At 38.0% G+C, this 25,120-nt stretch overlaps 1 protein-coding gene across 1 annotated transcript in view; it reads left to right on the top strand.

Annotated features, from left to right (window-relative positions):
- Nucleotides 1-24,522, top strand: part of LOC124802606 (gastrula zinc finger protein XlCGF57.1-like) — a 139,836-nt gene extending 115,314 nt beyond the window's left edge. Inside the window, exons 11-14 of the mRNA XM_047263487.1 lie at nt 2,414-2,555; nt 15,736-15,915; nt 15,999-16,075; nt 17,922-24,522. Of these exons, the coding sequence (XP_047119443.1) occupies nt 2,414-2,555; nt 15,736-15,915; nt 15,999-16,075; nt 17,922-18,461 (939 nt within the window). The 3' untranslated portion in view covers nt 18,462-24,522. The remainder of the gene's footprint in view (nt 1-2,413; nt 2,556-15,735; nt 15,916-15,998; nt 16,076-17,921) is intronic.
- Nucleotides 24,523-25,120: the final 598 nt, after the last annotated feature.

Below are 25,120 nucleotides of genomic sequence, written 5' to 3'. Positions count from 1 at the left end.
AACACACCCTGAAGAGAGACAATAGAATGTAGGAACTGAGCAGTCATCAGAGACACACTCAAAATGCCGTATTCATCATCATTACTATTGATCTGATGGGCAACTGGGGCTTCAGTGACCACGGGGGACCATTGATAGGTGGCTCACAGAAAGGGGATTGAGCTCGTGACATCCCTTGCTATGACTCCTGTTGAACTCTGTACACCAACAAGCACATTTGCAGTGGTGTTGGACACATTCAGCCTGCACTCCCATTGGCTGAAGTAGAATTGTCTTCAATGACAAGTCCTCCTTTGAATTGAGCCCTGATGACCAGCAAACACGTGTCTGGAGACACCCGTGACAGTGGTGGGATGCCAACCTGACTGTCACTCGCCATGCAGCTTGACAACCAGGAGTGATGGTCTGGGGTGCCATTTCATTTTCAGGACCCCTTTGGTGTCATCCATAGCACCTTCACAGCAGCAGAAGTGCTGTCAACTGTATTCTATGTCGGCAAGGTTGTTGGAAGTCTCCCCAATTGTGGATAGGGCTGTCCAACCATTTGGGATTTTGATTATGGGCAAGGCCATCCAACCATCTTGGATGCTCTAACGCACACGTTGGACAGAATTTGGCTTGATATCTGTCAGGAGGATGTCCGACAACTCTGTAAATCAGTGACAAGCTGAATAACTGCATGCATAAGGGCCGGAGGTGGACCAATGTGTTTAGATTTGCTCAATTTGTGACGCTCTTTCTATTGAATAAATAATTTAATTTTTTTATTTTATTGTAATTTGCTTTCCTTGGCATGTATTTTAATTCCATGAATATAAGTTAAGAAGAAACATGTCAGCGAGTGACATAGGGGAGAGTGTACAAGTACACGTGAATGAAACAGTGTGATCATTACCATTGGTTGAATCACATAATTTAAATATTTTTGACAATGTGGAAAAGTGGAGCAGAACAATGAAAATGGTTGTATTCATGTTCACAACCAGTGGCAATGGATTTGAAATCCACGATTTTCCACTAAATGTGGATAAGCTGATAAGTTGCATTTTGAAAATTTGTGTAGCTAATCCTAGTGATCTAGGATAGGATTTGAAGTTCTAACTGTGTGACATTTTGGTATGTACAGAAGCATGCCTGAACACTATGTGACACCCATCTTGAGGTGGCTTCTGGCTGGCCTGACTAGTGTTCAACAGCCCCAGGCACTGTGCTGCTTAGTGCTTGTTTGTAACTATTGAAGAAAAGACATGTTAACAACAAAGCTGCTGTTTATTTACCAGTCTGTAAATTGGCAAGTCCCAGAACTAGGCATCCAGGAAGTAAATGGCAGCTTTGGTGTTAGTCTTTTTTCCAATATTTGAGAGCTGCCAGATGTGACATACTGAAAATGTTTATAAAATGTTTGTAACTAGTTATCATTTTTGTAACACTCTGTTTCTGCGAAAGGAACTACAAATTAACTTTTAAAAACCATTCTAGTGGGCAGGCACACCTAGTGTAGGCTACCCACCAGATGGCCCTATTGCATGCATTTGTGACATACAAGCATAGTTACTGACTACCTTGCATCAGAACAGATCTACCTGCAAAGAAGTAACAGTGGTTTAAAATGCAGACTGTTTGGAAAGGAAGAAGCAGGAAATTACTACGTGAAGTACTAATATTTTTGTGCCCTTAATGTATGGTAATACAGCCAAGAGAGACAGATAAAAAAAAAGTTCTCATCTGTGAAGAAAAGTGAGGCAGTAAATAAACATGTCAGATGTTGATATAAAACAGAAATACTACATTTACAGTAATCCCATGCAACAAGCATGTCAGGAATCTGAAAGACGCGCACCTATACCTCTCACTAAACAGACAATATTCTTTGAAGTTGAAGTAGTGTAGTAATTGGTGGTGATAAAATCAGTTGTTACGTAGCTGCTTCTTCAGCATTACAAGTTTGAGTACAAATAAATCACAGAAAATAATAACTTTTGATTCTTCTAGAGTCAAACCGAAACAAAGACTTCCAGAGATGAATATCTCTTGGCAGTTAATGTGTCCAGGAGGTTCACTGAATAACTCAAATGTTAGTGGTGGAGAACACCAGGAAGTATGCTAGTATAAACCATTTATCATAGTACACGCACATGACTTTGGTGGCATTAAAGTGAATTCATTTCCTTACATAGTTTACTGTCAGGTAATAGCATCCAGAATGATACGAAAGCAATCTGCACCTTGAGTTATACATACTATCTGTAACAGAAACAGGTGTTTTAGTATTTCTGCAGCAGTGTTGCAACTGCTATCTTCTACAAAATAACATTAAAATTTTTGTGTTACACCATTGTATTGTTTTGATGGCACAAAACCAGTGTGTATGTTTGCACATGTGCAGCAGATAAACTATTTTCTTTTTTTGCAGTGCTATGCCAAATTTGCAGCACGGGAAACATTAAATCGTCACATACGTACGCACACAGGTATCAGGCCTCATATCTGTCAGTTTTGTGGCAAGAGTTTTATACAGTCTTCTCAGCTTCGAGCTCACATCTTCCATCATACAGGTATTTTTAAAAATGAAGAGTTTTACACAATTTGTTCATGAACTTAGAGCTTTAAATTGAACTTTAGAGTAAGTATTGTTTTGTTGATGTTAGAAATAATTAGTATGACAGTCACAAAAGATGCCAACAAATTAATAAGGCTCATGATTTCATGACCAGTATTTTATAGCACACTATAAAGTCACAGTTGTGTGATAATTTTTAGGCTATGACCAATGTCATTTCATAGTATCTTCAGTCAATGTGCAATACTTACAAAACTGCATTGACATAGCTCCCACTGAAATTACAGTTACAATTTAAAACAATTATCAGAAAATGTAAATTGTGTATAACAACACATGAAATACCATAATGAAAGCAAGTTACATATCTTCTTGCAGGAGTCCAAGTTTGTATCAACAAGGATTTACGTGCTTAAAGTGTAAGAAGATGTAATTAAAGGCATATCGAGAGTACTGCCATTGCTCGGTAGCACTCTGGTGTCACAAGATAATAAGCATTCAGTATTCCAATACAATATGATAACATTGTGTACAGCTGTTAAAAGATATATATGAAAGAAAAAGAAAATGTCTCATATTTGTCAAAAGGTTTAAATAACAATGTGAAATGTATAACTTAAAACATTGATGGACTGTTGGAGTAACAAGATGGTATTGTGATACGCTCAATGTTACAAGAAGTTCAGTGGCACATGGCTCACATTGTTCACCTGTGTGCTCCTCAGCAGTGGATGTATAGCTTTGCCATCCCTGTCCACTACCCTCTTACTGGCTTTTTCCTGCCCACAGGCATGAAGTTGTTGATCATGCAAAGCATGTTTTTAATAAACTCAAAATTATTTGGCAAGTGGAGTACAAGTTACAGTCATGAATGAGTTTAATAATTACTGTAAAAATTACAGTAAGGAATTGATTATAGCAGTTATTTCCTGATCTTGATATCTTGTAGTGCAGTTATAAGAAATTTAATTTATCTATTACATAAAACTTCCAGGACTTGGAGAAAATTTTCATGGAGCAATGACCTCAGAATTGTTGGTTCTAATTTATAAGCAATTGACTGCCAAAGAAATCACGGAATCTAGGAAAAAAAATAACTCTTGTTGCTGAACACAGCTTTATGAATAATCACTAGATCTTGTTTGAGCAAAAGCTGATTGTAGCCCATTCATCAAATAGGTTTTGGAAATTTGAATGTTAGTCAACAGCTTTTGATAGAGGTATGTTTCACACACTCAGCTATGCATGGAAGTGGGCGACGATGCCAAGAGACTTCATAGGAGTAGGTCCTGCATTATATGTTGTGATGGAAACAAATTCATTGCAGGCAATGTATCATAATTGGCACCAATGTAATGTTGTGTCTCAATGGGCATGACTGCGTCATTTACGTCAGTGTGACCCCATTACTTGTTTGATACTTGTTTTCCCGTAGAAGACAATGGTGTATATTGCCGAAAGGTTGGATTTTTACGAAAAATTAACACAAAATGTGCACTAAGAACATTACATTAAAGAGTTCTAATATGTATGATCCTTGATAGATAGAGAGAAAAATCTCCCTCATTGGTGATTTTAGATACAGTGAAACCCTGCTTTCACACTTTTCAAGAGACTACACACACTTAAATACTGCACTTGACAGTGAGAATGAATTTTCAAAACACATTTTGCTCAGCATGAAGAACTTGCATAACCAGTGCTGTGTATATGCTAAAAAGTAAACCCATTTGAGCAAAAAGTGAATGATGGTGTCAGCTAGCGCTACAAGTGGTCAAACGCCGAAACGTGACAAATATGATTCGACCAAGGTGACACAATGATCACAAAAGTCACGAAAATGCGTTTACGCAGTAGAGACAGTTTGGAAACGGTTGTTATGGTTGGTCATAATATATTTATTCGAATGAACCTAGTTACTTCCATCAGCCATGATGCCAAGTAGAGCCTGGCAGTGGCAGGAGATATGGCACGAATCATTGCAACTGTTAAAAGTTTACTGGTTCAAATCCGCTGAGTATAGTGCTCTGGTGCAAAGAAACTTAACCACATACTATATATAAACACTACTGGATGGCCAACATCATGCCAGCGTCATTTTTTTTCTCCACGAACACTTGTTTTAATGCATAAATCGCAGGAAAATTATAAATATTTTGATACAAATTCGGGTACAAATTTACATTGTGGACATAGGAAATATGATGGGAACCATAAAAAAATGCCGTAAATGGTGGGAAAATGTTATTTCCGCGAGCGTAAAAGCGGGGTTATACTGTATGTGGGTATTAGTCTGTTCTGTAAGGCATGTTTCTGTGCCTACAATTTTGTCTCTCAATTCTGGATACGTTCTCCTAGGACCTAAATAACAGTTGTGAAAGCATGGTTTGTATGTTCAAAATTTTTCTGTTTTGTCCAAAACTGAATATAACATAATCCCCATTTTTTATGTGTCTCCTTGAGAAATTTTTAACATAGTCTGCCTAATCACTATTCTATTTGTATAAAATTTCTGTCTGTTAAAGTTAGCATTTTGCCTGTTCTTCACTTAAGCCATTTGTTGTCTGCATTTTGATAAAGCAAGGAGAAGTTAAAAAAAACAAAGATTTACACAAATTTTAACCTGCGTTTCCTTATTTGCTTAGTACGTAAGCCAGTTATGTATGGTATCACCATTTTTAATAATAATCATTGTAAGTGATTCAAGTGAGCATTCTTCGTGAAATATTGTGTATTGTATCAAGGAAACAAAACTCTTTTTTGCCTTTTTTTCACAAACTGTATTATTATTATTGTACGACCTAGGGTTTGAGTTATAAGCCCATTTTCTAGTACGCAAATGATCCCAGAGATGGCAACCAAGCAATGATAAATGTGTCAACTTCTTAATCTATCAATTCTTGACTTAAACTATAAGGTTATCTTTGTCGATAATTTTGACAGAATTACATATGTGTTCAACAACATGTATTAGGACAGAATTTACATTAGCTACGAATAAACATACACTGAAATAAAGCTATGTGCACCGGAATGGGGATTTGGGTCGTTAACAATATTATGAAAAGGATAGATAGCTCCTCACCGAAAAGATAAGACATTGAGTTGCAGACAGCACAATGAAAAGACCAATATACATTGAAGCTTTCAGCCAAAGCATTCTTCAGAAAGGAAAATGCACACCACAAGCCCACATGACTGCTGCCTCCATATGCCCTCTTGACTGCTGCCTCCGTCTGCTCTGGCCAGAATGATACTCTGTCACATCGAATGGGGCAGCAATCCGGAACGGGGAGGGTGCTGGGTGGGGCAAGAGATAGTAGGGTATGGATGGGAGGAGAGAAGTCAGAGCTGCCTGGTGGAGCATACAGGAACTATATGGTGACAGGGCAATGCTGCCAGGTGCAGCTTCGGGAAGCTATGGGGCGAGAGGGGAGGTGGGACATGGGGAGAGAGAAAAGAAGAAGAACATAGAAGGGGAAAAGAATGGTGGGTACATTGGCAGAGAGTGGTGCACAGTGAGGATGAGGGGATGTGATTTGGGTGGAGATGACAGGAGAGAGGGAGTGAAAACTGTTGGATGGAAGGTTTGGGGATGGTAGGTTACCGTAAGTTGAGGCTGGGATAGTTTTGGGAGTGGAGAATGTGTTATAAGCATAACTCCCATGCGCTCAGTTCAGAAAAGCTGGTGGTGGAGAGGAGGACCCAGATGGCCTGGTCTGTGAAGCAGTCATAATTAAAATCAAGCATGTTTTGTTTAGCTGCATTTTGTGCCACAGGGTAGGTCACTTTGATCTTGGCAACAGTTTGACAGTGACCATTTGTCCTAGTGGACAGCTGGTTGGTACCCACACCCGTATAAAAAGCTGTGGAATGATTGCAGCAGAGCTGTATATGACATGGTTACTTTCACTTGTGACCTTGCCTGTGATGGGGTAGGATAAGCTTGTGAAAGGACTGGAATAGGAAGTACTGTGGGGGTAGATGGGCAGGTCTTGCATATGGGGCTTACACAGGGATATGATCTATGATCCGAGGGATTGGGATTGGGGGTGGCGTAGGGATGCATTAGGATGTTGTGGTGGTTGGGTGAGTGACGGAGCACCACTTTAGGAGGGGTGGGAAGAATCTTGAGTAGGATATGCCTCGCTGCAGGGTATGGCGATGGATAATGAAAGCCCTGACAAAGGATGTGGTTGTTGTTCCAGCCAGGGATGGTATTGGATGAAGAAGGGGGCCTCCTTTGTAGGTGGTTCTTTGGGGCAATGGGAGGATTGGGGGTGTGTGGGGATGTGGCATGGGAAGTCTGTTGGTGGGCTAGGTCTGGGAGATAGTGACTATCTGTGAAGGCTTTTGTGAAACTTTCGGCATACTGGGCAATGACACTGTACCAGGGTGACTGCTGAATAGGATGTTTTTTTGTGAAATGGATAGCAGCTGTCGAACTGCAGGTACTGTTTGATGGCTGGTGTGTTTAATATGTGCAGAGGTGGGGATAGAGCCATCAGATAGGAGGTGGTCAATGTCTAGAGAGCTGGTACACTGGACTGTGGAAGATAAGCTGGAGCAGATGGGTGAGAAGGTGGTACGGAGGTTGTGAAGGAATAAGGGCAGGGTGTCATGGCCCTGAATCCAGATCAGGAAGATATCATCAGTGAACCTGAAACCGACCGGGATTTGGGGTTTTGGAGGACTAGGGAGGTTTCCTCAAGATGACCCATAAACAGGTTGGTATAGGAGGGTGCCAACCACTTACTTCACCAACTCTCCTTCATCCCCACTGCTTTACCTTGTGGATCATTATTTGTCACTGTTGGTGCCACTTCCCTATATACTGACATCCTTCCTGCACATGATCTTACTGCTATTGAACACTACATCTCTGTGTCCTTCAGACTTTGAATACACACTCATTCCTCATACGCCTAACTTTATTCTAATACACAACTACTTCTTCTTTCAAGGAAAAGTATATAGACAAACCCATGACACAGCCATAGCCCCCACATGGTACCCTCCTCATGGTACACCATACTCCATCCCACATGGGGGTGTAAACACTGGGTATCAGCCATTCATTGTGTAGCTGGCTACTCCAGCACCCAGGTGCTATCCATCAGGTTGTGTACTGAGCAAGACAAGACTTACGCAGGCATTTCGAGCAGTAAATTTCCTTCTCCGTCTCTTCACATGCCTCACTATCAGGATGCTGCTGTCTCCCAACAATGAAGTAACAGTGTGTCTGGCTGCACTTGTAACTCATTGATATGGGCTGGTGCACACCTCAACCTCTTGATCGTAAACCAATACCTGGGAGAGGGTGTCAGTATGGGCTTCTTGTGGACCTGACATTTTTCCATCATTGATTTGACTCCAATGGACCCTTGTTACCTTGCATTTGACCATGCTTTGTACCCAAAAAGTGAATGGTATAAGGATCTCCACAATTTTTATAAGGCCACATGAAACATGCCAACAATTTTTCTGAAATCTTTTCCATAGCTTTACTCTGGGCACAAAACCAAATTACCAATTCCCTGGCTGTATCTCCTAACTTCTCTCTGGTGTGCAAGCCAAATTTGTCAGTGCCCTAGACCAGTTGTTTTTAACCATCTTGGTATACATTTTCTCGGGCAACAAGTCATGAATGTTCCATAAATTTGCTGTAGGTGAATTTAGCAGATATGCCAGCATCAGTTTTGCTGGAGTTAAGAGTCACTCTGAGGATGGCCAGATGGTACTCAGCCAAAATATCGTCTGAAGTAGTAGTATTTACTGTATGCCCAAAATTTAATGGATTAGCTACACAAATATTCATTGAGGTCTTCATAAGATGTCAAAGTCATGCAAAGATTGGCAACTTAGTTTTAATGCTCAAAAATGTAAAACTGTGCACTTTACAACTTTACAAAACATAAGTTGTATCCTGTGGCTACAGTATAAACAAGCCACAGCTGGAATCAGTCAACTTGTAGAAATACTAGGTTTGATACGTTGTAGAGATACGAAAATGAACAGTCACATAGTCTCAATCATAGATGACATAGGTGGCAGACTTTGATCCATTAATAGAATACTAGGAAAAAGCGATCAGTCTACGAAGAAGGTTGTTTACTGACCACACATGTAACTCACCCTAGAACATTGCTCAATTTTGAAGGACATGTATCAGATAGGACTAATAGGGGATGTGGAACATATACAGAGAAGGGCAGCACATATGGTTGTTATATGCTTGTGTGACATATGGAAGTGTGTCACTAAGATGCTGAAGAAATTGTACCAGCTGACACTTAAGGGAAAGCCTACTTACAAAGTTTCAAGAACCAGATGACTAGGAATATGTCACTCCTGTAGGGGTTATGAGGATCAGATTAAATTAAGACAGAGGCATTTAAAAGGCAATTCTTCCTGCACTCCTATGTGAATGGAATGGGAACTGGTACAATGGGAAGTACCTTCTGTCATGCACTTCACAGTGTTTTGTAGAGTATGGAAATAGATTAATTCTATATCTAATTCCACCTATGAACTTTCACTTCTGTGACTCCAAATTTTCTTACTGCTGTACAGTTGCTTGTGGCCTCTGCTTCGTGAATCATCATTAACTTAAAATTCATGTCATATTGTCTGTGGGTATCTATTGTGAACCACAAACTTGTAGATCTACTTTTCTTAACAAGAGTCCTGGCTGTATTTATATCCATTATCAGTTGTTATAATTTACAGGTTTTACAGTGCTGATAATATAAACAAACTGAATGGAGACAATATGTTGTCCTCTCGGCTCCCTACGGCTAAATCTGCGAAACTATTACCACTTTGGATCAACACAGTAGCCTACTTTGAAAATCAGCAGAGCTGTACAGTAGTAGCAGTTTTCTGGTCTTTATTGAATCTCATGTTTCATTTGCTGTGCTGCGTTTCAATTGCTCTGTGGAAACATATTTTTGTTGGCATTAATTTGTCTCTTATAGAAACGTATAGTATCATATTGCCCACTCATCATTCCCTTCCTCTCATTTGTCCCAGTGCCTGGACCAACTGGTGTCATGGTCCACCACCAAAACTTCTCAATTCTTCAGATTAAATTTGCACTGACCTCAAGTGCCATAGCTCCATTCCTAAATGTTATATTAATTTATTACACAACATAAAAATGTTGATCTCAGAAACAATAGTATAATCTGTGAATGCAAGACAGGCCTGTATTTTTCAAATGATGACTTTGCCACAAAACTTCACCTAATGGTCGGGTAAATGTCTTGCAGATGTTGCATTTTATTTCTAAATATTCTTCTTACTGTACTTCATGTATTTTACTCCTATTTTGTGATTTATTAGGTTCTTCCAATAGTTGTGTCAGTGCAAAATTGTATTATAACCTCCATTTCATCAAATAATCACAAGGTATTTGTTCATCTGATTAGATACCTCAGTACATCATAATGATGAATTTATATTTAATGTTCACAGTTTTTTAATTACCAGGTCATCATTGTCATGTTGCTGTTTGTTACTTATGTGTTCTACAAATTGTGGTCATAATCACTTGCTTCGGTAGTTTAAGAACTGGTATCTCACTTGTTACCTGGTTAACCTGTTCTTTTATAGGCAGCGAAATGAATCAAATGTATTTGTAGTGTAAAATCGAAGTTATTTTATTTACTTTTTTTCTAAGTATACAGGGTGTTACAAAAAGGTACGGCCAAACTTTCAGGAAACACTCCTCACACACAAATAAAGAAAAGATGTTATGTGGACATGTTTTCGGAAACACTTAATTTCCATGTTAGAGCTCATTTTAGTTTCGTCAGTATGTACTGTACTTCCTTGATTCACCGCCAGTTGGCCCAACTGAAGGAAGGTAATGTTGACTTCGGTGCTTGTGTTGACATGTAACTCATTGCTCTACAGTACTAGCATCAAGCACATCAGTACGTAGCATCTACAGGTTAGTGTTCATCACGAATGTGGTTTTGCACTCAGTGCAATGTTTACAAATGCAGAGTTGGCAGATGCCCATTTGATGTATGGATTAGCACGGGGCAATAGCCGTGGCGCGGTACGTTTGTATGGAGACAGATTTCCAGAACGAAGGTGTCCCGACAAGACGACGTTCGAAGCAATTGATCGGCGTCTTAGGGAGCACGGAACATTCCAGCCTATGACTCGCGACTGGGGAAGACCTAAAACGACGAGGACACCTGCAATGGACGAGGCAATTCTTCGTGCAGTTGACGATAACCCTAATGTCAGCGTCAGAGACGTTGCTGCTGTACAAGGTAACGTTGACCACGTCACTGTACGGAGAGTGCTACGGGAGAACCAGTTGTTTCCGAACCATGTACAGCATGTGCAGGCACTATCAGCAGCTGATTGGCCTCCACGGGTACACTTCTGCGAATGCTTCATCCAACAATGTGTCAATCCTCATTTCAGTGCAAATGTTCTCTTTACGGATGAGGCTTCATTCCAAAGTGACCAAATTGTAAATTTTCACAATCAACATGTGTGGGCTGACGAGAATCCGCACGCAGTTGTGCAATCACGTCATCAACACAGATTTTCTGTGAACGTTTGGGCAGGCATTGTTGGTGATGTCTTGATTGGGCCCCATGTTCTTCCACCTATGCTCTATGGAGCACGTTATCATGATTTCATACGGGATACTCCACCTGTGCTGCTAGAACATGTGCCTTTACAAGTACGACACAACATGTGGTTCATGCACGATGGAGCTCCTGCACATTTCAGTCGAAGTGTTTGTACGCTTCTCAACAACAGATTCGGTGACCAATGGATTGATAGAGGCGGACCAATTCCATGGCCTCCACGCTCTCCTGACCTCAACCCTCTTGACTTTCATTTATGGGGGCATTTGAAAGCTCTTGTCTACGCAAGCCCGGTACCAAATGTAGAGACTCTTCGTGCTCGTATTGTGGACGGCTGTGATACAATACGCCATTTTCCAGGGCTGCATCAGCGCATCAGGGATTCCATGTGACAGAGGGTGGATGCATGTATCCTAGCTAACGGAGGACGTTTTGAACATTTCCTGTAACAAAGTGTGTGAAGTCACGCTGGTACGTTCTGTTGCTGTGTGTTTCCATTCCATGATTAATGTGATTTGAAGAGAAGTAATAAAATGAACTCTAACATGGAAAGTAAGCGTTTCTGGACACATGTCCACATAACATATTTTCTTTCTTTGTGTGTGAGGAATGTTTCCTGAAAGTTTGGCAGTACCTTTTTGTAACACCCTGTATAACACACAAATGACAGAAAGTGTAACTTTTACAAATTCATTGTATTATTAATCATTTTAATCATAAAAACCATTATTAAACGCTGCCAGAAGGTTTTACAGAGTACTGTATGATTAAATTTGAAATTTAACATCATTTTACCTGTCTCAAATTAGCCTAGTGGCTCAAAAAATTATGCTTTCCTAAAGAAAATGATGTTTTTTATTTTAGTTATCTACACATATTAGTACCATTGTACTTCTTCTATCAGGTTTTGTTACATTAATAGAACTTTTAGGTGGAAACAACAAACAAAAGTTATTTATTTGCATGCCTAGATGAACACACATTAGTAACAATTGACAGCTGTCTAAAATTAATTCCGAATAAGTTTGCTGAATGCGAATACCTTGATGTCAGCTGTGTTAGACATAGATGTACCACCTATTAGGAAAGCCAAAATGGTTAAGGTGCTGCTTGCAATAAGTGAGAAAGCCAGGTTTGAGTCCTGGTCTGGTATAGATTTTCACGTGTCACTATCAGTTGGTACATCTATACCTAACCTGAGCAAGATACTATTTATTTCTAAATTAATGAAAGATAGGCACCCATCCAGTACCTGCAGATGGATAATGAGTGGCTCAGAGAGACACGCAAAGATCAGAAAATCATACCAGAAAGGAGCAAATACTCATGTGTTCCTCTCCTCCTCCTCCCTCCCTCCCTCAATTTTTTTGGAGCTTATATATGTGCCCAGTGCACCATCCATTGATGTCTGCAGGCGAGTTACTGCCTTTATTCACATTTGTTGTTTTATCAACTTCCGTAGTGATAGTTAAAGTGTTATTTTAATTATGGTATTATGAAAAAAAGTGTAATTTTTAGTTTGTGTTCAGATTGCCCACCCTGCCTTCTCCCCTTTCCAAGAAAATTCTTTAACAGTTGAATCCAATGTTGTTATGTTGTAAGGTCACATCACATAATTGTTGTTAGAAGTACTCTTCAATAACTTAATTGTTGTATTTTTTTATGATTAAAATATAAATGTCCTGTTTTGTTACTAATCCTATAAAATACAGACGTGGAACTAATATCCTGATTCTGCATTTCACTTTTTTTTATACTAATGGATCTACCCCCCACCTGGTATATAGTATGTTACCCAATTACAGTACTGGTAACTCTCCAATAACATACACATGCATTTACTTCAGCCAAAATGCAGATTTTATTTGTACATTTTTGGTGCAATTTCAGGAACAGAAATATTATCTTCTGTAGAATAAATTTCTTTATTTCTGTCTATGATCACAAACTTGTTAGTCTCTCACACTAAAAGTTTCGGTCAGCAATGACGATCTTCAGACCTGCAGCAAAACATGAGAAAAACACAAATACAACTAGTGGACTGGAAGTTGTCTTTTGGAATGGTGTTCAGCTCCGTCGTGGTGTTCCACATCATCTCTTCTCTACTCACAAAACGGGATCCTTCCAGTGGTGTGTTCAATTTTGGAAACAATCAGAAGTTGCAAGGAGCCACGTCTGGAGAGTAGGGACATTGGCGAATGGCTGTAATTCCACGTTTGGCCAAGAAATTTTGGATCGAGCGGAATGAATGTGCGAGAGCGTTGTTGTGATGATGTTGCCAGTTTTTTGCTGTCCACATGTCTGGTCTTTTGCGCTGAACTGCGTCACTGAGTCGCCGGAGAACTTCTCATAGTACTCCTTCATCACTGTTTGTCCTTCCGGTGCGTATTCATGATGCACAATTCCACAGACATCAAAGGAGACCGTCAGCATCACCTTGATTTTGCTTTGCACCTGCCAGACTTTCTTCGGCCTTGGAGACTCGGGATGCTTCCATTGCGACGACAGTCTTTTTGTTTCTGAGTCGTACCAATACACCCATGATTCATCTCGGGTTATCACGGTGTACAGAAACCCAGGATCAGTGTTGGTGGTGTGCAGAAGCTTCTGTGCAACGTCAAAACAGAGGTCTTTTTGTTCTGGTGGAAACAGCTTGGGGACGAATTTCACAGCCACTCAGTGCATGTTCAAATCATCATGCAAAATTGCATGTGCAGAATCTTTACTCACTCCAACCTCTTGGGCAATCTCCTGCATGGCCAAACGATGGTCTGCCATCACCATATTTTGCACTCTCTCAACAACAGCTGCACTCCGAGCAGTTTGGGACCTGCCAGAACGCTGGTCACTCTCCGCTGATGTGCGGCCATTTTTGAATCGGTTGAACCACTCCTTGATTTGTGTTACACCCATTGCAACTTCTCCAAATACCTGCTGAATCTCACAAATTATTTCACTTTGAAAATCACCAAGTTTTTGACAAAATTTGATGCAGTATCTTTGCTCAACACGTTCAGTCATCTTGAGAGAGTCGGTAATCTGACGAACACATTGTGTAGCACCTCACTCAGTGACCGACAGGCAGCGACTGACCTGCTGTAAGGCGGGGACAAAATTCACGCATGCGCATAAAGGTCTCTTCCTGTACTGTGTGCAGTGGCGGCGTGCTGTCATCTCTATTTTGCGTGGGAAAATCAAAGGTCGAATACTTTTTAGACAGACCTCGTATATAAAATATTGTATGTACTAGGGTCATCTTGTTAACAGCACTACTATTATTACGAACTGCTGCACAATAGCCACAAAATGATTGTGTGGTAAGCTCTTTAGATGTCCTACTGTAGGCGTTCACATATTCTTCAATCATATATTTGTACAATATGGAATAAAAAGAAGAATAAAATTGGTAAAATCTGTAGTGCGGTTATCAGGTGTGTAAGTCATTACAGGAATAAAATGCTATAAATTAAAAACATGACCAAAGTTAGATTGTTAAAAGGGAAATAGTTAAGTGACAGTAATTCTGATGTGCCCTTGTGGCAAATGTTAGATAAAAATATAATGGCATACATAAGAACAAGCTCACAGAGTTCACAGAATAATATAAAAATGATAAAATAAATAGGGAAAGAGGCTAAATGAATCGAAACATACTTTTAAAAGAAATAGGGAAAGAGGCTAAATGAATCGAAACATACTTTAGTAAGTAGTCAGCGCCCTATGTTGGCGATGCAACTATGGCTCCATTATATTAGGACATGTTTTTAAAAAAGGTATCCTCGTCATAAAGCTAATAATTTTCATGTGTATTTCAGTAATACTTTTCATTGTGGTCTATTTTATTGTTTTAAACTGTAGGCAATCCACTGCTTGTATTTGTGTTTTTCCCATGTTTTGCTGCAGATTTGAAGATGGTCATTGCTGTCCGAAACCAGTAGTCTGAGGACTAACAAGTTTGAGATCATAGACAGAAATAAAGAAATTTATTCTACACTTTTTTTAATCACTGTGACCATGCCACAGCTTATGATTTTATCTCCTGTTCAACTTCACTTTCTTAGTGTTTTTATGTAGTGGATAAATATCTCTTAAAGCAATTGTTCTCTTAGTTGCTGGAAGACACACAAAGAATTGCTAATATGATTTATTAGCATCATTTGTTTTTTCACACTTATTGATTACTCCACTCATTCACATACTTAACAGAATATGTTTTGTGTTTTTGCCATTGGAAATGCTGTGTGTTCAATTTGGTGGTTAAGTCATGCACTGAAACTCACTTTCCAGTACTTTAGTTACTCCCATCTTCTCAAGTTTCTCAACCATTACTCCCAGCACATTGCAACTGAAAGCTGAATATCAATTTTCATTTCAAGTTTTGTATGGGAGCACTAGTACAAAATACGTAAATATGAAAATACCAAGGGATTAAATAATTTCTTTGAAATTTGACAAACCATTTTCAGTATAGCTTGTTCTTAAAATAAACAGAGGACTTATATTTTGTCTGTTCCATTAATGTAAAAGTATTGTTTTTCACTTGTGATGATGATTGTATAGGTGAAAATGGCTTTACATGTGTTCACTGCAGCAAGGCATTCAATCGCAGATCTCGTCTTCTTATGCATGTGAAATATGTTCATGAAGGTGCAAAACCTTTTGAATGTGAGCAATGTCCAAAAACATTTGTTCGAAAGGAAGATTTGGCTCGTCACACGATTCTTCACTCAGGTGTAAAAGGTAAGTAAAATCCATTATGTAGTATTTTACAATAGACTTTCTTTTTATTTTATTTTCAGTATTAATTCTTTTCATTTTTACAGCACACAAATGTCCAATTTGTCAGAAGAACTTCGCAATGAAATCTTCATTGAAGATACATCTTCTGACGCATACAAAGGTATTACATTTAATCAGTTTCTGTATAGTAGTTTCAGAACAAAATTTACTAATACAGTTTGACCACAGTAATCGATGTAGGTATTCGATAAATTGGCTTGGAAAGTGATTATTTATGGCTACATCAAGTTAGTTATGTTATTCAAAACAAATTTTAAGAACTCTTGAGGTACAGTGGAAACCCAGTAGTACGTTCCTCATTACTGTGTATTCCCACATAGTACATCTATTTTTGGAAGTCTCAGTCCCAGTTGCATTAAACTCATGTGAAAGCAACTTGTTTATATATTCTCCATTCCCAGTTAGTGCATTTGAATGTGGCAGGATCTGTACTGTTTGGCCATTGCAACTTTTACCACCGAGAGTTCTGGAAGTGACGAGAGGAGGATGTTTGCTGCTACGGGGGGAGTAAATGTGTGAGGAGACAGCATTGTTCAGTGCTGTCAACTTTGTACATCATACACATCATTTGCTATGGTAGAAATGACATAAGGGAGTAATTTGCATAGGTTGGCAGCAGCTCCTGCGACTTCCGGTAAGTACCGATCGGAAGCAGGATTGAAATAGTAGCGGCAAACAGTAAACCAAATATTTATTAGCGTGTAACTGAGTCACTGGTGTTCTTTTTTCTTGTTTAGCATTTGACTGACTCACAGTACATTAATTGTTTTGTGTTGAATGGTGTATCAATTGCTATGGACAAAAAGATAGTGAGACAGTTCACAAGTGAAGAAAAGTGGATCATTATTCAGGAGACAGTTCACAAGTGAAGAAAAGTGGATCATTATTCAGGAAGTGGTAAAAAATTCACACATTAAGCATGTCAATATTGCATGAAAACTGAAACAATCCTCCATCAGCACTAAATACAATATGGAGCAAATGAAAAATAATTGAAGCAGCATGTTTGGAAACAGGAAATGGCAAATAAAAAACAGCAAGGGATGGTAAATTTCCAGAATTGGTTTATTGTTTTCTGGTAGATTGTAGAAGAAGCGATCTGGTGTTGCCTACCTCCCACCTTAAAATAAGATATGCAGCTATGAAATATATATAACTGATTAGTTCTTTGGGTTACACAGTACTGTTAATAGTTTGAATTTAATTAAATAAATTTGAATGTTATTTTGTGATTAGAAAGTGTTCCTGAGAATATTTACTTTCAGTGGCTGAGCTCCATGGATAAAAATTACCTTTACAGCAAATTCTTGTGATTTAAGTACTGCATTTTAGGTGGTTTAATAATCTCAGAAAACAAGAAGACAAAGGGCTGTGGAGCATTTGTTTTGTTATTGTTAAAATAGCCTCTAAAACAGGCAAAATAAACTGCTCAACTTTTTTGTAAGTAAATTCCATGATGTGAAGGTTACATTTCTTCTGAGTTGTCATGATGTACTTCATCATTTATTTTGTATGTGTTTGATTTGATCTGGATATCATAATGTGACCAGAAATTAGTTGTGAGAATTCTTTATACAAGGCTGGTTGATAATAATCTTTTAAAATGCACATTAACTACACAGAATACGAAAGCTATAGCAATATGCAGATGGAGTGCAGTAGATACTTAACATATATTCTTCTTTATTCTTGAGTTTTAACAAAAAAAAATTGGTAAATAATATTTTGGGCACTGAAAGAAACGTATTCCATTCTTGAATAGAGAAATCTATTCCATTGTTGAGTTTGTTGCATGTGTTTTACCTTATCAGCACTTTTCAAATGTGAAAATGTCAGTAGCCCATTTGTGGAAAACATAAGTAATAATCATTGTAGAATAGTTACAAAGGAAGAGAGAAAAGTAACTAGAAATCACATTAAATTAAAATATTCAATCCTTCCAACAGGAACCACCACGTTCTTGTGATGAATGTGGAAGAGCATTCATTCGACAAGATTGCTTACTTCGTCATATGCGCACCAAGCATAGAGACATGCTGGAGGAGATATTGGCTGAAACAGAAAAGAAAAAACTGCAACAGCAGCTTCTGGCTGCAGCAGCAGCTCAAGGCACTGGTGGGACTGGTGTGGGCGTGAATGGTAGTGAGAGTGATGGAGGTTCTGGTGGTCCTGGTAGCATACCATCACTCAGTGAAGCTGCTCTCGCTGACTCAGTCCGTGAGCTCCTGGCGCTACTGGTTGATGAAGCCACTCTAAAGGCTTTTGGATGGCCGGAAACGCAAGTGGACCAGTTGCTGGAAGCAGTAATTCGTCGATGTGGCCATCAGCCTGTTACCTCAGAGGAACTGTTGTACCCAGATAGACTGCGTGAAAATGCCAAACTGCTGTTCACTGTTGTTATAGATGACTCTGCTGTCAAGACTTTGCTCAACAATCAGACTGTTGATGAAGTCATCTTGCATGTACTTCGTCTCGCCAAGTCATAAAAAATGTGTGTGTGTGTGTGTGTGTGTGTGTGTGTGTGTGTGTGTGTGTGTGTGAGTTCCTCTGTCACTGACATATTTTCTATTCAAATAGGAGACACTGAATTCATTTCAGTCATTTGAGAGGTATATTTTGATTGCATTTGGTGCCTTTGATTGGCTGCTCTTCTTTTTCATCCTTCTTCAGTAGAGACTACATCCAGAGTTTGAAGTCAAAGATATTGTTAACACGAGTGTAGGGGTTCATTGTAAGAACATTTCTGTTTGCTTTCTACTGGATCATAAAGGATTTAGCAGTAAAGTTTGAGTTAAGCTTTCACAACTAGTGCTAGTTGTTTTTCCCAGACTTGCATAACAGTTGATAGTTGCATTTACTAGTGGATTTATCCTCTCTTTCTTATACTCAAATCATTCACATTTACACCATTCAGTTGAAAACTGCATTCCATTGTGTGAGATTTATTAATTATAAATAGCCTTGTCTTCTGTTTCCTCCATTATGTAAAATAATTCGAGTAACTAATTAGTTTCTGCATGGTGCAAGGGAATATCTCTCTGGCATGATCAAAAATTTCTGTCATTCAGATGTAATCAAGAGATGTTGCTATTTCTCAGGCCTGCACAGTTGCAGAGAACACGCATATTTGTAATGAGACTGCTGTAGATTATCTTGAGGGACCATGAAATTCATTATGTTTCTTCTTTCAGAATAAAATAGTAAATCCTATTTTCATGAATTTCAATTACATTTTGAGAATACTCATTGCCGTGACTGATACTGAGAGCCAAGTGACAACTAGGAGCACTAATAGGGAATAAATTTTCTTGTAAAAGAAAATTATGACAAAAGAATTGACCATATTTTTATATATGAATGATGAAATGTAAGATATGAACTATTTTTTAAATTACTCAGCTGTCACTTTTACAAATATCAAGTATTTTTATTCTTAAGTGCACTGTGTAAATCCAGTTTTCTCAAATTAGTGGCACTTCTGTATAACACTGTTACAGGCACATGTGAAACAGCAGTAGACAAAGATTTGTAATGGTTGTTTGAGAGATTAGAGCATATTTTTATATTTTGATAGGCTATATTTTATATTATATTCTCCTTGCAAGTTTTTCTTCCATGAATGATGCAATAATCATTCAAGGTTGGGAAGTAAATATATATTTTTAAATGAAAAAAATACTACTTTACTGTATGTTACGACAGTAAAGTAGATTTTTATGGAGAAGAGATTGGACAGCGACATCAAAAGTGTCAGAATAGGCGACATCAAAAGTGTCAGAATAGAAGATGTTAACCTCAGCCTTACAAGAATTACTTTTCATTATTGAGAGATATTGTGAGGGAATGAAAGTGTGGAACATATTTTTTAGAGAAACGTTTTATATTTGCAATGTATATGCTTCCATGTTATAGTACTTACTATGTAATAAGTATTTAGAGTGTGTTGTTAACTAGCAGTCACCGTGAAATCAAGCAGTTTGGGTATATATTTGTGGAGAGTAAGACTGCTGGCTTTTTTAAATATCCATTTGATACAGGTGCTGCTTGACAAGTGAGTGCTGGATACCCCAAAGCACGTTAACTTGGGAAAGTAACTTTCTCGCGAACATTATAGTACTAAATTTTTCCTCATAGGTAACACACTGTAGTGTGTGATACATGACACATGCATATATTTGTATGTTGAGTTGACTTGCTTTTTAGATATGCACACTGATGAAAACTGAAACATTAAGCTGCTTATTTGTCTCGTATAAATTGGATCCAAATAGAGTGAGTGAGTGAGAGAAAGAGAGAGAGAGAGAGAGAGAGAGAGAGAGAGAGAGAGAGAGAATTGCATAAGTAGTTAAAGGTTAACCAAATGTTGATTTATTGTTAACTTTCTTTATGTATGAATTGAACACAGTCAACTGGCTCATTTTCAGTGAACTGGTGAAAGTAGTGAATAATTTCCTACTTCCTCCTTAACCTAACTTAACCTTGTCTTTAAAAGTAAGAGAACTTCCTCTTGAATACCTCGAGGTATCTCTTCGTCTTCACATGATCTGTGTGAAAATAGGCTGTACTGTTGCAGGTTGCATTGCCTGCAAAGGACAAGAACTAGAACCATTGTCAGAAATTGTTAGAGGTTGATGTGTGTAATATGTTGGTTCAGTATCGCTAGTAATAATTTTGGGTAACCTACAAGGTTGGGAAAACTGGCATGTATAGAGAAAATTTAATGAGAAAGAAGTTTTATTAAAAATCAGTGTGTATCTGTTAAAAATTTATGTTTGGCATAATTCTGTTGTGTGTAGAGTTGTGTTGCTTTAGTTTTCGCTATTTGGTTCTCTCAGAGCTTCCCACAAATAGATATGACTGTTAAACTGTTTTCTGTTATTTTAAGAATTGGGAGTGCAGCTTCCACTTGACAGCTGAAAGTTTGACCAACCTCTGTTTAAGCAATAGTCTCAGCATTAAGGTGTTGTAGTCTGGAATGTTGTTGCATTTTCGTAACAGTTTCTGCTTTTTATAGATGCTGGCTTTGGTTAAATGCACTGTGTTGTACCAATAACACTTCTCTTATCTGTTGATGTTTATTACAGTTTGAACCCACAATTACTTTTCTAACAATTTAGTAATGCTATGAGTGGCACAAAATGCTCTTTTTCATAAAGTGTGTTCAGATCACTTGTCTTGATACTTGGTGCACTTGTGACTTCTGTACTTCCATCAGTCGTATGCATTGTCATTCTTGTTAGCATTTCAAAGTTATCACTCTCAGCAATCCATTATGCATATGCGTTTTGGATCTCGTAAAAAAAAAAGCAGTGTGAAACCCAAATGTTGCTTTTTAAAGGACACTGAAAGTGCTTTGTACAGTTTATCAAGAAGCTACACAGAAGTCATGACATGCAATTTCCATGCAAGACAAAACATTGCTAGTGCTCTGATTAAGTCCTCCCCCTGCCCCCTGTATATCATGATGTACATATCAGTCAGTGTTTTTACTCTGTTCTCACAGTAACTCAAGTAACTTTTATAATCCTCATAGTACATCATGGAATCTACCCTGCCTCTTCTACCAACTGAGAAGGACTGCATAGTAAGCTGCAGAAATTAAGGCACTGGATTAATAGAATTGTAATTCATGTAGCTGTTTTCTGCCTTCATCCTTCTGCCTCCCAAGGTAGTGCTCCATTTCTAAATGGCAATAATACCAGCGAACTATTGAACTTAAACCATCAGTTTTTTCTTCTGCGTTGTGTAAACTGTGTCATAGAGTGAGTCATGGTTGTTGAGACCCCTAATGCTCATGTGAAGTAAAGTTCACACTCCACGGATTACTCATTTCTGATGAGAAGATTTAATGACCATCATTCTTCAAATTACATTCAATGATTTCCACAGCTTTTATAATCACAATGATTTACATGTGATCACATATTGTCAGTTACATATTTCAATGCTCTACAATGGAAATACTTTCATTTGATTATTTTAATATTTCTTAATTATCTGTGGACCATCACTTTCTGTTACATCCCATTTGAGCAAAGAGTGTGGCTGATTTTATACTGCATTGCTTAAAAGTCTTTGCATTTCTCTTCCTCTTCTTGCACTCTTTTTTTTCTTTGGACAAACGAAATTGTTCTGAAAGCATTACATTTATCTTCTTTTTAAGGAGCTTTCATTCTTCGTTGTGGGATACCAGTTTTATATACATACATGTAATGGATAAGATTTATGATATTAGTTGTTGATTACTTCATCCCTTTTATTGCCAGCTACAATGTGCATCCTTTCTTTATGTTGCAAATCATTGATTCCATCTTGCACCAAACCATTCGTTGTAACAGCACAATAACTGACAGCTAAGGATACATGTAATTGAAATTCCCCATAGAATACATGGTATTGCATGACGTATGAGTTTCTTTTCCACTCTTGACAGTTGTTTAGGTTGTAGATGCTTATGTAAAATTTAGGTTCTGCTAGATTTTAACAAAGTTACTAGTTTGGCAAGAGGATACAATGGGTATTTTAAGGGAGAAAAATGGGTGGAGTGATACACTAAACCACCAACTCAGATTAAGTACATAGAGAATAAGCAACTTCAAGAAAAGAATTCTAAAAGGAAGAAAACTATGTCAATTGCAGGTAGGCCTGTGTTACTCTGCTATGGATCTTAATCAAATATTCACACATTCACCCAAGTACAACTCTCACTCAAGTGACTACTGTCTCAGGGTGCTGGTGCCTGAATGCGACTGCATTTGTCAGAGCAGCAGTCTCTGTGAGAAGCAGTCACAGGCTCCATCATTCTGAGACAGTGCCCATGTGTGTACGAGTTGTGCTTGTGCGAATGTGTGTGTGTTTTGTATGACAGAAGAACTTAGAAAGCTGTAATATTTTAGCAGTTGTCTTCATTGTGCCTGTCTACAACTCAGTACCTCCTCTGTTGTGATGAGTAGTAATAAGTCCTTTCCATATTGCTGTTATTCCATCCTTGACTTCCTATTATTAGATTATGTCAAATAGTTTTTGTAAAAGCCTTTTCATGAAAACTTTGACAGCGTACTGGGGTACATTTGTCTATGTTTTATGAAAGTTATAATGTGGGCTTAGATTTTGTAAAGGATTTGTCAAAGACCTTTTACAGTGTAATATTTGCCTTATTGTATATAATCATACATAAGAGGTTAGAGTGTAGATGATAAAGAAATTATTAATGTTTGTCATATGTTTAAATATTTCAATTGTATGTGTTCCCCCCAACCCCCCCCCCCCCCCCTCTCTCTCTCTCTCTCTCTCTCTCTCTCTCTCTCTCTCTCTCTCTCTCTCTCCCTGTGTGTGTGTGTGCGTGTGTGTGTGTGTGTGTGTGTGTGTGTGTGTGTGTGTGTGTTTTCTCAGTAAAGGTTGAGCTATATAAACTTACTTTAAGCATGTGTCCATCAAATTTGTAGGAAAAGTGTTTTATGGAATGAAGTAGAAGCAACTGATGGAGATGAAATATGTATATTAGATCAGAAGTTGCGCTCATTACTTTTATACTGTTCTAAATCTTTTGTGATATAGAGAACACTGTGTTTTGTTCCAGTGCATAGTGTGTTATTTTTGGAGAAATGTATTTACTTTAGGCGTAAAATAAGGGATAAAAGTGCCTTCTCTTTCTCCGAATAGTTTTTGTATGTACTTCCTGGTGACACTTCTTTGTGGCTGATTATATTCAGATTTTGTGTATTGGGGTTCTTTATACAGATTTTTTATTTCATTCATAATTCAAAATTTTGTTGGGTGCCTATGGTTGAGAGAGTGTATATAAAAATATGGATATGAAAAACAAAGTGAGATGCCCTAAGCTTTTTGTCCTCTTTATTTCTTTGGTATACCTTCTGTGTGCTAGCAGAATTATGTCATGAATGATGTGTTCAGAATTCTGTTGTATTACTCTGGTTTCTTGTAGCCATGTTAAGTGTGATGCCTAATTTCATGTGTAATTTAGTCAAGTACTACACAGTTTTGAATGATGTACACTCCAGTATTTATTCATTGTAGAAATGTTTATTTGAATACTTGATTAAACTTGCTTTCTATTTTATTACAGAATTGTATATTGTGATTAACTGAAAAATATATATCTGTGGTCAGTCTCTGTGCCTCCCCTCCACAGAAGTACACCCTGATTAAAATTACATTGTGATTGATGTTACAGTGAGTCATGTGGTAAGGGCCAGCTGCCATCCAATCGTAGTTCTTTCTCGAGTGCCACATGCTCTCACTGTTGCTTTTTTTGTTGGTACATGCAGCACCTTGTGAAGCATGGCTGGCTGTGCTGTGTCAGCACTATCCCCTACCATTGCAATCTATCAATCACAAGGTAATTTTAATCAAAGTACAGGTCCTGAAAGAAGTCTGTCCTTGGATTAGTAATCTAAATACTTGTGTTCATAAAAAAATTATAAGACAGTGATTTGCAGTCTTTTTGTTCACTCAGGTGCAGTATAGATATCTGTAGATATACTTTTTCAACTCTGTATGTTTAAATAAAAAAATTTGGAACCCAAAGGGATAAGTAAACTGGAATAGTTGCTGAATAAATGTAAGCAAATATTTATATTGAGTCAGAGTACATTGAGGTGTCGCAGAACTGAAGCTGCTACACTTCCCAGTGAATGCGAGAGGGGTCATTCCATGTCAAAACACACAATAATTCAAGGATTTGTAACCCTCTGTCTCAGATTTTCATGTAACTCTGCTCACTTGCTTATACTTGTAACGTAGGAACTTCTGCAAAATCTTTTTGGTCTCAGACTACAACTTTATTTTACATCAAATTTTAAATGTAGTGATACTCTGATAACTGGGCTGTGCAAGAATGTCAATGCAAAATGGTACTTATCTTTATTAATACTCATAACTCAGCTGTTTGTGAAGCTTTTGATTTGCATTTTTTTTTTTTTTTTTTTTTTTTTCAGAAGTTATGTAAGGCATATAGTTAATGGATATCCAGTTATTGAAGCAGTAAAATTACAAAGAAAATTTTATGATATTAATGTGTGTCAATTTTTGATTTCAGGAAAATTGTGGGGATGTGGAAAAATCTGTATATCACATTCCTCCAACCTGCTGGGAACCTGATTTTGGTCTTAAATAATCCCCTAGA

The sequence above is a fragment of the Schistocerca piceifrons genome, chromosome 6 (assembly GCF_021461385.2).
Source record: "Schistocerca piceifrons isolate TAMUIC-IGC-003096 chromosome 6, iqSchPice1.1, whole genome shotgun sequence".
Classification (NCBI taxonomy): Eukaryota; Metazoa; Arthropoda; class Insecta; order Orthoptera; family Acrididae; genus Schistocerca; species Schistocerca piceifrons.
This window is presented reverse-complemented; position numbering and strand designations above follow the sequence as displayed.